General features: G+C 33.7%; 1 protein-coding gene across 1 annotated transcript in view; it reads left to right on the top strand.

Moving 5' to 3' along the window:
• The window catches only part of SEMA3C (semaphorin 3C), a 180,195-nt gene that overhangs the window by 97,774 nt on the left and 67,265 nt on the right, over nt 1-15,156 (top strand). The window contains exons 6-10 of the mRNA XM_077863864.1: nt 3,914-4,004; nt 8,320-8,439; nt 9,843-9,985; nt 11,672-11,786; nt 14,283-14,352. Coding sequence (XP_077719990.1) covers nt 3,914-4,004; nt 8,320-8,439; nt 9,843-9,985; nt 11,672-11,786; nt 14,283-14,352 — 539 coding nt within the window. The remainder of the gene's footprint in view (nt 1-3,913; nt 4,005-8,319; nt 8,440-9,842; nt 9,986-11,671; nt 11,787-14,282; nt 14,353-15,156) is intronic.

The raw sequence follows: 15,156 nt of genomic DNA on the forward strand, positions 1-15,156 counted from the left end.
ATTTTCAGCTTTTATATTCTCATTTTTCGTGTCATTATCAAACATTTCTGATATTACTTTCATTACCACCTGTGAACTACAACTATTTCCTGGTGACCAAGATTCCTTAATGATCAAACTGACTCCCCTAATCAGTCCTTTCTTCTAGACCAATCTCTATAACATGTTGGTCATGCCCTCTATTTTTCAATGCCTTCATTGACATCTACAACCATGGGACGTTTTGCTGTGCTTTCTTTCCTAGTTTTTCGCCACCTACTCTCTTTCTTTCCTACTTGTTTCTCCCATTGATACAATCTACAAATGTGTATTTATTTAATGAGAATAATGGCAGAAACGAAATTATGTCAGAACTTGTAAGCTACCTTTAAGATGTTGGTCTTTATCTTGTGGTTAAAGGAGAAGCAACTGTAATGATCTTAAGCAGAACATGGCATAGGAAGCATTGTGTTGTCACTTCGGTATTAGGTTACAAATGATTTAGGGTGGGAAGGGGATGAGACGGCTGTATGAGAACAGTTAGTGAATATAATAGACCAAGAAATAAACTATTTTAATAGGCCAAGAAAGAAAGAGAGTGGCAATAAAGACAGAAAAATAGCCATTAAGTATAGAATAGTATAGTTAATACTGGTAGATTTAGCTGCAGAAAAGGAAATTTGCAATGATACAGATATTGATATTTTTGCTGTTTGTTTTTTTTATTTTTGGCCTTTTCAGTTATATATTTGTCATGAACTGAGATGATAAACAACAAAGAGAATCAGGTGTGAGTTTAAGATTTTAAGCCTGGGCTTTGTTCTTTTGAGTTTGGGTTGCTGTTGAAAGATCCAATAGAAAGGTCAAGTAGGCCATTGAATATAAAATTGGCTATATAAATATTTGATTTATTCTTTTATAAGAGTATTGAAATCCAGGCAATGCTTGGGTTTAATCATGATTCAGAAAGGGTGTAGTATGAAAAGAGAGGTGTGACTGTGGTTGAGACTTAAGGGTCTCTTAATTTAATGACAAGATGGAAGACAAGGGACCTTCAAACATGACTAAGAAGAAATAGCCAGGAAAAAAGAAACTCTCAAGCAGGGGGGAAGAAACCAAAATGTGTTCATTCTGGGAGTAAAAATAAGTCTTTAAAAAGATAGAAATGGTCAACAATCTCAAATATCATTGAGAATCTAAAATGAAGTCTAAAAAATTAACACTAAATTGTGTAGCGTGGTTGCCATTAGGATATGGCAAAGGGCTTCAATAGAACAATTGAAGTTGAATGCCCAATTGAAATGGATTGAGAAAAAAGTGGAAAGTCAGGAAATGGTGATGAGTATAGGTAATTCTTGAAGAAAGAATTGTGATTCTCAAAGAGAGTAATGTGTAGGAGCTGAACGGGTTGTTTAAAGGATGATGTAAAAGTTCCAGTTAATAAGATCCAAGAGAGAGGATAACAAAAAGTATAAGTTGCCTAAGAAGACTGGATATGACGAGGCCCAAGACATTGGTGGAATGATTGGCCTCAAAGTAAGAGAAAGAGTTCCTCTCAGGTGCTAGTGGATATATCCGTTTATATTTATTTATGTGTTTGGTAGTGAGAAGTTGAAGATGTCTCATTTAAAGGCTTCACTTATTCTACAGTCATATGCTCAATCATTTGTTAATCATTTGAATTGAGAACAAGTTAGGTGATTTGACTATAGTGCATTGGTTTGAAAATATTAATGGAAGAACCAGTTGATAAGAGTGCCCATGAAAGTTTACTGAGCAGTACAGAGGATCCATTTTGTGTTGGTGATCACAGATCTATATTATGCTGAATCTACCTTGTTGGATGACCTTCTGCAAAATACTTAGATATTTGGACACAAGTATGGAGAATGTGTAGATAGACATGCCCTTCTGGGCTGTGGTTTCAATGAAAAAAATCACAGATTCAAGGAACTTAATATTTCTGCAAAAAATTTAATGGAATTAAATAGCACAGAATCTAAACAAAGAAAGTCAAGAAGAGAGAAGGCTGATGAGGTTGTTATGGTTCTTGGGAGATGAAATTGGAGAATTGTTGCTACATGCTGGAGTTAGTGATTATTCAGGTAGACCACACTCTTCCTGGGGACAAGATCTAGACTCTGTGTGAAAAAATATGCTGTACAATGGAGGAATAGGTCAATGGAGAGCAAGTGGTACCTAAGCAATTTCATCAATTCTTGCAATGCCAACTCACTTTTTAGTAAAATATATGTACATCACTGGCTAAATAATCACAACTAGCCTTACTAAATGTTATTATTTTTCCTCAATTATTTGTTTAGTTTAGTCATTGTATAAATACTGACTTTTTGGAAAACAGACATAATGAGTTAGGAGACTGAATTTTAGTCTTACTTTTGTCATTATTTAGCTACATGATCTTGGTGGGCAAGTTATATTTTCCTCATCTATAGAGTTAATTCATAGAAGAGGATCATTTTTGAAAGACCTTTCCAAGCTAAAGGACCGTGTTTCTTTTTAAGTAAGCTCTTTGATTCCCTATCATCTCAAGGATGTCCTGCCAACACATCAAACTCAATATAACAAAAAGGAACTAATTTTATTTTCCTTAAGGAGTCAAAACTTCAGAATCATCTTTGTTTTCTTCATTTTTCTTAAGTACATCCAATTTGTAATTGATTGCCAAGCTCTATTGATTTTTATTTGACAACCTCTCTTGCATTTTTACTGCTCTTACCATGATCAGTGAGATCCTGGCATGTCAAATTATTATTACCTAATTCCTGGACTATTGCAATTGAAAACAAATCTACTTCTTCAGTCCAGTGTCTGTTTTTAAAACTGCCATTCTCAATCTTCTTAAAACACCAAGGTAAGGCCCAATCTTCTTAAAGCAGTGTTTAGATCTTTTCATTTCCATACTCAAAAATATTGAGCCTGAATTTCTCTCAGGAAAATTTTCAAAAACCTTAGCTTGATGATTAAGATCTGTCATCTAATGAAATCTACAAAAGTGAAAACTTTTGTCTTTCAATTTTAGTAGTAGCTTTTACTAACTTTATTTAAGAAAAAAGGGTAAGTATACCAACAAAATATTCCCTTCCTGTTAGGCTACACTGACCATCATATTTCAAATTGGATCATTGCCTCCAATCCCTGGAGTTTCCAACTTCTGTTCTCTGCTTAATTTTTCTCCTAATGACTGAGCACCATCTAACATATTATATATTTTGGGCATTTATTATTTTTATACTTATGTTCTCTATCTTAATATTAAAAATTACTTGAGGATAAAGATTTTTGTCTGTATTCCTAATGTTTTGTTGGTACCTGGCATATATAGTAAATGCTCAATAAATTTTTGTTAAATAAATAAATAAATGAATTAATTAATAGAATTTCATAATTTCAATTTCAATCTAAATTATGAATTCAACTTCATTGAATTTAGCATAATGCTTATATAACAAAATTAAGTGATAATATAAATTTTATATTTTAGAAATATCTTGATTATTCTAGAAATAATATAATCCTTATATACATTATTCCTCTGTGCACAGTTTTCTTCTTTGGGCCAATTTTTTGACATGTCTAGTTCAGGTTTACAATGACCCTTGATTCCCAGGTGGTTTGTGCTGATACTGAATTTTTTTTTCTTTCTTTCTGATAATTGATTTGAGGAGAACTTGTTGGATCAGCTTTACGGGGATGGTAGTAGGATGAGAACTTCAACCTGCTGAAGTTTGCTTATAATCTACAGATGTTTTCTTCATACAGGCCAAAAAGTCTTAATAAAGTAAATCGAGAAGGCATAAGGAAACAAATAGGAAGCATGTTCAGATTATGCTTTGTTTTACTAAAGAACAAATTGGTTAACTAAATATACAGTTATTTATTATTCTACATTTGTATCTTATCTATAATAAAGGACCAAGTGTTTGTGATTGACTCCAAGTGTGAATCCGGAAAAGGACGCTGCTCTTTCAACCCCAATGTGAACACAGTGTCTGTTATGATCAGTAAGTGGAAAATAAAAGAGGGAGGGGGAAATACAAAATAAAAAGGAAATTAAAGAAAATAAATTCATGACACAATATACCCATCTGGATAGTAGCATGAATGATAGTCTGAGCGAGGTAACAGAAAGAAAGTTGTGAGCCGACAAATTGTAGTTTGGCAGTTGCAAGAATTCATGATTACATGATAAGCATGGATTTTTTTTCATTCACTATCATGATGCTGTCATTTCTAGAGCAGGTTAACTATTTACAAACAAGTATGTATTCATATACATGTAATAATATATATTATAAAGTATTTTTTAATATTTTCTGTAGTTGTTTTTCTAGTATTATGTGTGCCCATTTTCCCTCATATTTTAGTAATGTTTGACAAATATTTAAAGTGGTATTTCTTTCAAATGAAAGAATAACATAGTGCATGTACTAGCCAAGTACATTCTCTGGGACTTTCCAGAAGTTGCTATAATAAAAAGAGGTGGTGGTAAAATCATTCCCCCTCCCTCGTCATTTTCTACAAAATATATCAGTTAAGAAGCAGGCCCAATTGCTTGCTGCTACATCCATTAACAAATCGTTGGATGCCTTTCTATAATGCAGTTAAAGACATTCTTTGCTGGTTAATTAAGACACTTCCAGTATATGTCTGACTTAACATGAGTTGATGGTGGAGACAAATCTTGGATTTCAGTGTGTTTCAGTGCTTTTTCCCCTTTGCTTTCTCTATGTATTGCCAGTGGAAACTTGTATTATTTGACAATAGAACAGGTGACAAGATAATTATTGTTTTGGGAGCACTTTGCTTTTATTCATTTAATGAAGCAACCCATCTTTCTCATATTTGTTTTTTTTTTCTTTCTCATATTTGGAAACTAAATTAAGACAGGTACATCCAGCACTGACTAAATTGTGAACTTGGAAGTTCTCCAGTGAGTTATTTCCATATGGTCATTTCAAATTAGAGAGGAGGTGAAAGTATACCATTGGGACCAAAAATTAGAAAGCTCTGAAATTGCAAGACATTCAATTATGTCTGATGCAGGAACTTTTCAGATAAGCTTCTGAATATTATTTAATAAAAGCAATATCTTGGAAAGTATTTCCATTAGGAAGAAAATTGTATTCACCTATCAAAATGGTATGATATATATAATACTAATACTAGCTAAATATGTAGAGTTTTCACTTATTTCAGGTTAAATGCTGTGAAAATAAGCTTCAAAGATCTGTGAACACTAATAGTCATCAAATATCATTTAAACAAGAAAGGTTTAAAACAGGACTTTATAAATGTTCCTGTTAAACTGTGATAAGCCTTTAGTTTTGTCCTTAGAGAATTGGATTTGTTTATAAAATTAAAGTTAGTTATTGACTTTCATTTTTCAAGGATTTGGAATTTCAGTTTCCATACTTACATTCTTTTTTTAAAGATTTTATTTATTTATTTATTTATTTATTTATTTATTTATTTATGAGATAGAGAGAGAAAGAGGGGAGGAGCTGAAGGAGAGGGGACAAACAGATTCTGCACTGAACTTGGAGCTCCTTGCAGGGCTTGATTTCATGACCTTGAGATCATGACCTGAGCCAAAATCAAGAATCAGTCACACAACTGACTGAGCCACCCAGGAGCCCCCATCTTTTAATATTTTGATTAATATTAGGACTTAAACTATCAAAGAGTCATTATACTATTTGCCTACCTTAAAAACTGAAAATAAAAGGAGGAATAAGTTTAGTAACTTGTATCTGTCATTTTATTTGTTCTACTGATTATCCCTCTAAAATTATCTCCAACCTTATCTCCAATATTGGCACAGTGAACTTGTGTAGTCATCTCACTTTGCCATGCGACTTTTTTCATTTCTGTTCTATTGCAAGGCACTAAATAACACAGATTGTTTTAAAGTATTTCTATATGTTAAAGTACCAAGAAACAGAGAATAGAGGAATTCCAAATTTCATAATATACAGTGGCTCTAGGCCCATGTTCAAGTTTAGTGTTTTTTGCTATTTTTCATGTCATTGTTGTAGCACAGCAAGAAGTTGGATGATATTAAAGATCCTATTAAGAACTTCATGAAAAAAAAAAAAAAAAAGAGCTTCATGAGGTTCTTCTGGTCAGTGGAAGTAAAATTGGAAGGCAAAAGGATTTTTGGATTAAAGTTAAAAGGCACAAGTTTATTTTTGCATAAGTCAACACATTCTGAAAAAACATCCTTACTCAAAATTCTGCTTAAAATGATACTGATTATTATACAAAATAAAGCAAAAACTTCATTATTCCCAACTTGCTATTGAAATTAATAAGAGGAGTACCTGACTGTCTCTTGGTTAAGCATCTCCAGCTCAGCAGGAAGTCGTCCTCTCCCCACCCATGCTCTAGTGCTCTCACTCTCGCTCTCTCTTCCTCTCAAATAATAAATCTTTAGACAAATTTTAAAAAATGAAATTAATGACAATTTAAGCCAGAATATGAAGCCAATTAGACAAGTAGGCTTTTATAGTGGTTAAGACATAATTAATGAGGTGGTGTGCAGTAGGATTGGAATCAGCCCTCTTGGCCATACACCGTCCTCTGAGTGTCCTTTGTCCTTCTCGTCCTGGAAACAGATCTGATAATGGAGAGCTATGCTAATCAATCTACTGAATAGCGAGAATTTATAACCCACCATTTTGGGGGTAATCTGGTATAATTAAATGTGAGACAATTAATTACAAAGTTATATTAATTTAATAACCACTGCCTTGGCAGATTGCTTGTGCAGATGCTTCACAGATGTTCACAGAATTTTAAAGAAGCTAAATTGCTCAAAATGTTTTCATGAACATTTATTATCTTCCCATAATCCGTTCCCATGGGCACCAGAGCCCTACTAGGAAGCAGAATTGGGCAACACAGTGCTTGCCATACCCACTTGCTGACTGGTAAGGGTCCAGTTCATCACCTTGTGAGCACATGTTAAGAACATTTCATTCTCCATTCTGTCCTGGGTTAACTGGTATTGCTTCTTACTAACCAGTGGATTTGGAATGCTTCAAAATATTCCAGTCCTGCCAAAATGACCATGATCTGAAGACAGCCAGGGGAGTCATTATAGAACATCAGTCAAAGAAAAAAGCAGCATAGTGGTTTAGTGGGTCAGACCTGATACATTTTATTCCTTTTTTAAATTGACTTGTAACTATGTTTTTTTTGTTCCTAGGGTCACACATACCAATTCAATGCTTACTGTCCTTGCCAGGATAGAAATTAATGTGGACCTTAAGAAATAAGTCCAATGTCTAATGTTATGCAAATACGGATTAAAATATCCTAGTTTGCCATTAATGATGATAATTATATTTAAAATATATTTTCTTTCTTACATCTACTTTCTATTTTTTATGGCTTAATATGTTAAACTACATGTGGCTTATTCACGTACTATTTTTAGCATAATGGTAATATATTGTGTGCTACAATTGAAAAAGTAGCACTTTGTTTACCTTATAGAAAATTTCTAGCACTACAAATTAAATTTTACTTTTAATGATACAATAGCTTTACCATAGGGATGGCTGGGTGGCTCAGCACTTGAGCCTCTGCCTTTGGGCCAGCGCATGATCCTGGGATCTGGGATCGAGTCCCGTGTCGGGTTCCCTGCGTGGAGCCTGCTTCTCCCTCTGCCTGTGTCTCTGCCTGTCTCTCTCACTGTGTCTCTCATGAATAAATAAATAAAAATCTTTAAAAAATAACTTTATCATTAATAATATTTTGAGAATAAAAACTAATATTTTCAATCTATTTAGTGAAATCATGGATTTTTTTGTACGTGGCAAAAAATTTTGAGATCATAAAGATCATTCCCATGTTTTACAAATAAGAAGGTAGAGAGAGATTCAGAGTGCTAAACGACTTAGCCCTAATTTCCACTTACTTAATTCTTGTCAAAATTAGAAACTGAGCATTCTCTTACTGTATTTTTTATTTATTAAAAGAAAGTAATAATTAATGAAGCCATTTTGTTATCTTTTATGCACATATTATTTCTGCCATTCTTGATACACATTGTATCACCTTAGGTTTTTAGTATAATTAAGTATAGGCAGAGGAATTTTTATTTTTATGTAGAATAAAACTCTTGATAATAATATAGGCAAAAATGAGACTAGATTAAATTTTATTCAATTATTTTATTTAATGAACAATGGAAACCAACAATTAAGCACTCCGTCATGTGGGTGATTACCTAATAAGCAAGTTCTCCTTGATTTTTAAAAGAACCTTAAAAAACATTTAAAATTGTGTTGACATTTTCTTACTTTATCATAGATGAGGAGCTATTCTCTGGAATGTATATAGATTTCATGGGCACAGATGCTGCTATTTTTCGAAGTTTAACCAAGAGGAATGCAGTCAGAACTGATCAACACAATTCCAAATGGCTAAGTGGTAAGAAACAGTTTATGCACCCTGAGAATCGTGCTTTAAACTAATTTAATTCTATAATAAAGAAAGATTAAAAAATTAGCTGTGATGTAACAATTCTGTACTCTATGATTTTAAATATTTAGGATAAATAAATAATTGAAGAAGTCCATAGTTCATATTCTAACTCTTTGTTAACCATCATGTAATTATCATAAATATATTAAAAAATAAAAATGACAATGATGTGTATTATACAGGTTCATATGCAAGAATCTTCTCCAGTTGTTTAATTGTAGCATATCACAATTAAGTATGCTATTTATTTATTTAGTCTGTTTGAATTTGTCGATTTTAATTATGTCAAATCTTAAAATCTTCCTAAATTTATAACAGATATTATGACTAGGACTTTTTTAGGAACTCCTCACATTTGTTTTATACTTAGATTCTTAAATTATAAAACTGGTATATATGATTTTTAATAATTTTATTTAGTAGCTAATAGAAATCATAGATATGATAACTATGATTAACACTATTCACTTGTTTCTAATTTTGGGTGGAATCACATGAAATTCACATCATGAAAGATGTTCATTTGACTTTAATGTACAGTTTCAATCAGTTCCTGCTATTTAGAAGAAGAAGAAACCACTAAGATCTTTGTCATTTCACCCTGGGGAAGATTTCTAGCTGACCCTGAATTTGGCAATTCACTTAACATTGCACAGTGAAGCATGAATCACCCAGTTTAGCGTCTTAGTTCACTGATAGACAAGCACAAGAAAGCATTGATTGTCCATTTACTTCTGCAATTTATGAGTCGAGTACATCTGGAAATGGAGTATTCTAAAACTTGTTTTGTTCTTGAAATAAGGAATCCCTCTATGTCTTCAAATGACTGCATTTTTTTTCCTTGAAAAATTTCCCCTTCATTTCATATGCTGTATTTTAAGGAAAACTGTTTTTCAGATCTTGGACTCCTGACTGCACATTCTGCTTCAATGAATTTGTTTTATGCACTAAATTGAAAGCTATACTTTGAAAGACAACCTTTTTTTTTTTTTATTTTTCCTATAAAGTGACCATTAGATTTCATGGGAAATAACTGGTAGAAACGCTTTCTAATTTTTAGAACTTCTCAGTGCATAAAGAATTTTTGCATTTACTGAGCTTTCAGAATGTATTGCAGACAGGGAAAGAAATAGTTTAAGCTGTTAAGTTAACGGATATATTTTGTGCCACTTGACACTGCAAACACAGTATGTTGTGTGAATACAATTCCTGCAGTTAGACTGTGCCTTTGAAAATGCAATTGTGCTTCTGTACTAAAATGGAGAAGGCATATGCCTGTGGTCTACTTAGATGAACAGTAGGTGCATCTCCATCATGAGTATAAATATAGTCTTTGTATTTTTTTCCAGAACCTATGTTTGTGGATGCACATGTCATCCCAGATGGCACAGATCCAAATGATGCTAAGGTGTACTTCTTCTTCAAAGAGAAACTGACTGACAATAGCAGAAGCACAAAACAGATTCATTCCATGATTGCTAGGATATGTCCGGTAAGTATTAAACTTGTCCTAATTTTAAAAATTCAAAATTGAATTATATGGATATGGGTTTTTTTTTTTGTTTTTCTTGTTTTTTGTTTGTTTTTTTTTGCCAATAGTTTATTTTCCTACTTTTATCTATGGTTACAAATGAATGAAATATTGAGAGGAGACATTTTATTTTAATGTTTATTCACATCAATCATATGAGATAAGCTTAATTCAAGGAAAGATAGTGGTCATGGTTTTACACAAAAAAAATGGTTTTGTGTAATTTTTGTTTTTCCATTTAATGCATTTGCATTAAAAACAGCTAACTTAATTGTATGTTACAAAAGAAACAGAACAATTCTTGTGAATAAAATACAGCAAAACCTCAATAAAGACAATCATTGAGAAACTGCAACAGTGAAAAGTAGGAAATGCATTAGTAAAATACAGTCCTAATTAGAAACAGTAAACAAAATGTTCTTGTATGTAAACAGTAAGCATATGTAGCAACTCAAGAAAACTCATGGTGCCCTCTCATAAAGGAGTTTTATAGGTTTGCCCTGACTTGTTTATGGCCACCATACTTTGTGCAAAAGTGCTTCTTAAAGTATCCAGTGTTCAAAATAGTTTATTTTTAAATATTGCAATATTCCACTGATTGTGGAGCTCATCTGCTTCTCAGTCATTTGGAACAAGGCAGGAAAGGGTTCCTGAAACACTTGGGTATACAGGGAAAAAAATCAATAGAGACTATTTGTGAATGATCCAAATGCCTTTTTCCTGGCCCTGGCCAGGAAAATATATATATTTAAGCATCTGATTGGAAATACTGAGGATTAAATGAATAATAGCAGAGAAATGAAGGATAGAAAATAGAACTATTAGGATACCTGGGTGGCTCAGTGGTTGAGCCTCTGCCGTTGGCTCATGTCATGACCCCGGAGTCCTGGGATCAAGTCCTGCATCCGGCCCCCCGCAGGGAGCCTGCTTCTCCCTCTGCCTGTGTCTCTGCCTCTCTCTGTGTCTCTCATGAACAAATAAATCTTAAAAATTTAAAAAAAAAGAAGTATTGAAGACCATTTGGTATAGGTATAAACCCACTTTCCTGACCACAGTAGAATCTGCAAGCTTCGCTGTATATAGTAAATTATGTTCATATTGAAGACAATGAGTTATTAAGGCAAATTAAATTATGTGTTCTTCAGAACATTTTCCAGGTACTTTCATCACATACTGTTAAATTTAGAAAGCTTTAGGGCATATAAATTTCAAAACATTTTCTGTTATTATCCTACTGTAGAGAATTAATAGTATAGCTATAGCTGTTTTATAAAATGCTTTTGATCTTAAATATTCCTCCTTGTTGCTGTGCAGATATAGTTAACATTTCCACCCTCCAGATTATAACAAATCCTCAAGTAATACACATCTAAGCTGAGGTTTTTTTTAAAGATTTGATTTATTTCAGAGAGAAAGAGAGAGAGAGAGATCACAAGCAGGGGGGCAGGCAGAGGGAGAAGCAGACTCCCTACTGAGCAGGGAGCCTGATGCAGGTGCAGGTTGGATCCCAGGACCCTGGGATCATGACCTGAGCCAGAGGCAGATGCTTAACCGACCAAGTCACCCAGTTGCCCCACTAAGCTGAATTTTTAATACACTTTAATATTTCTTTAAGCAATCTGAAGTGTGTTTTCAAAATGGTTTCAGAATGACACTGGGGGACTGCGCAGCCTTGTCAACAAGTGGACAACCTTTTTGAAAGCGAGGCTGGTGTGCTCTGTGACTGACGAAGACGGGCCTGAAACACACTTTGATGAATTAGGTACATCAATGTGAGACTGCGAAATGTTTTTGGAAAAAAAGCTTGTAAAGTTTATTTTAATAACCTCTCAGAAGAAGGTGTTTTTTCCATGAATGTTTTCAGCATCAGTAATGTGCCAATGTGAAACGATCTGGATACTGTTCATAAATTCCCTTAAGTGTTTTTTAAATGTATTTTGCCCCTGAGTGCACTACGCAAACTTTTCATTCATTGAATTCACCATGATACATGAATGAGTGTATGTACATCCGTGTGAGAGAGAGCTGCTTGCATAATTTACATGAGTAATGATACATTTGTGCTTATCTAAAAGAACGTGCATTGCATGTATATTTAAATTCTAATATTCTGACTTGAAATCAATTTGTATGACAATCTGGCTATATATTCTTATTATTAATAGTTCATGAGTATGGGGCACCTGGGTGGCTCAGTGGGTTAAGCTTATGCCTCTGGTTTAGGTCATGATCTCGGGGTCCTGGGATTGAGTCAGGCTCCTTGCTCAGCGGAGAATCTGCTTCTCTCTCTCTCCCTCTGCCCTCCTCCTCATGCTCTTGCTCTCTCTCACTTTTGCTCTAAAATAAATTAATTAATTAATTAAAAAAAAAAAAAACATTGTTAATGAACAGAATCGAGGTTAGATGGGAAAGCATCAGGGTAGAAATGAGGCTTGTGCTCCAGTCTCAGTCCTCCTTGGTGACCCTGGGATTAAGTATCTCAGCATGTGTGACATGAGGAGGGTTATATTTTCGAGGTCAAATAAGGACTAACGGGGATCCCTGGGTGGCGCAGCGGTTTGGCGCCTGCCTTTGGCCCAGGGCGTGATCATGGAGACCCGGGATTGAATCCCACATCGGGCTTCCGGTGCATGGAGCCTGCTTCTCCCTCTGCCTGTGTCTCTGCCTCTCTCTCTCTCTGTAACTATCATAAATAAATAAAAATTAAAAAAAAAAAAAACAAATAAGGGCTAACAATCTGATTTCTTTCTACCGTGGCATAGTTCTCTTTATCAGAATAACTTGATACAGATTACAGTGTCATGTTTACTAAATGCCATTTAGAAATGACTTTTATTTTGCTTTAATCCATTAAAATACAAACTGCTGGCTCTTCTCAGATTTTGAGGCAGGTGATGGGGTAAGCAATAAAAATGTATTACAATAAAGAAAAATCTACTGGTTCTAGCCATCATGGACACTGAAACGGTAGCTGATCTCTTCAAAAGCCAGCCTGTGTGCTGATCATAGAAACAGAAGTTTTTAATATCAGCTTTTCTAGAAGAAAGTTCTAAGTGTGAGTTTTGTGTTATAAGTTAGTTACACATTATTTCCCCCAAATTCTTTGCAAATATGTTTATGTTCTAATGACTTAGGATATTTTAGTCTTTCTGATTTTTTTAGGGAGAGCCAGACAGTTCAGCCTTTTGTTCACATATGGAAAGGCTACTCATTATTAATTTATTGCCTAAGAGGTCCTAAATTCATTGTGAATTTAAAATAAATACATCTTTCTTTGTATTTCCCAGCAAGAAACTTATTTGCAAAAATATCACTAAATTCAGATTTTTCCTGTAACAATTGATTATTAACCAGGCTTTCCTACCGGAGATCTACTTCCACATTCTGTTATGTATTAATGAGCCTTACTACCTATACCTTTGTCTTTGCCTTAATATACTTTAAACTTTTTGTCATTGAGGGAATTATCAATTAAATAAAAACATCACTAGCAATTTTGACCATAAGCTAAAAAAGTGTTATTTCATGTAAAGAAAAAGAGTCACCTTGAAAGAGTTTTCTTCCACATTCCAACTTCTAACCCCAGGTCAAAAAGAAATTGTGATTTGTAATACTTTTTGAATTTAAAAAAGTAATATATTGTCATTAAAGTATATTTAGAAAATGCAGGGAAAAGGGGCTCCTGGATGTCTCAGTCGGCTGTGTCCGACTTGTGATTTTGGCTCAGGTCGTGATCTCATAGGTCCTGAGATGGAGCCCCCATTGGGTTCCATGCTGAACAGGGAATCTGCTTGATATTCTCTCTCTCCCCCTCCCTCTGTCCCCTCTCTCTCTCTCCCTAAAATAAATACATAAATCTTAGAAAAAAAAAAAAAGGGAAATGCAGAAAAAAGAAGACATCTTTCTAGAACTCTGCTAACCAGAGACACTCACTGGTAAGCTTATTGTATCCTGGCGTACAGTTTCACAGTTCACGTGGTTTTAGTCTATAATATATACCTTTGTGCCTTTTCCACTTAATAGTACTTCATTAGCATGAGTTCCGTAAGTTTGCAGTCTTTATAAGTCCCTTTAGTGTTTGTATAATATTTTATTGCCTGTCACGGAGTTCATGGAGTTGTTTCCAGATTATAATGATGCTGCGAGAATACCTTACTCAATAATACTTTCCATAGTTGAATTTATTTTATTAGGATAAATTTTTAAATATACAGTTAATATCTGGGAACTTTAAAAGAATGACATCTTCCTTTTTTAGAGGATGTGTTTCTGCTGGAAACTGATAACCCAAGGACAACACTAGTGTATGGCATTTTTACAACATCAAGGTAATTATTAAACAATTACAGCTTATGGGTTAAACAATAAACCTTATTGAGTAATAGTAATTATTATAAAACATTCTTTTGAACTTTTAATTTTACATAGCATTCAGAGTGTAACTGTCCTGTTTTATTACTTTTGCCTGATTACCAAAATATATTTAAGCTGAACTAACATTTTCAAAATAGTTTTGAACAGAGTGTTTATAATGATTATATGCTATCTTTCTCAAAGAAAGGAAGATATGAATTAAAATGCAGGAATAAAGTATATAAGGTATTTTGTTTTAAGGAAGTAATATGAGGATTCATGTTTCACCTAAAACTTTTGATATTTCTGTTGAAATAAGTTTTACTTCTGGAGTGATCTAAAATGATGATCATTTAGAAACTAATAGAATATCGCACCAGTTTTCACATTCCATATGATAGTATTTCATTTATCTGAAAATAGGTTTAATATTTTCTAACTTCTCTGGGATGTCCAATCTCAACTGTCATGTATTTCAAGAAAACTTGCCAAATTCTCACCCTTTCCTACCCATATTTCTGTTTACTCATGTTACACTGGGAATGTTACTCAGAATGCAACACAATACTCAAGCTGGGGCATGGCCAATGCAGAATGTAATGGGTCCCCTTTATTAGACAATCAATTATAAGGCCAAAACTTGGAGCTTTTAGCATTCTCTTCTAGTGGGGCAAGCACAGCATAATTGTAAACTGTAATGGGCCATTCACAGTAAAATAAAATGGCAGGGATATTGATTATAAATCATATTTACACTTGCCCTATAAAATCTGTAAAAA

This window comes from Canis aureus, chromosome 21, assembly GCF_053574225.1.
Source record: "Canis aureus isolate CA01 chromosome 21, VMU_Caureus_v.1.0, whole genome shotgun sequence".
Lineage (NCBI taxonomy): Eukaryota > Metazoa > Chordata > Mammalia > Carnivora > Canidae > Canis > Canis aureus.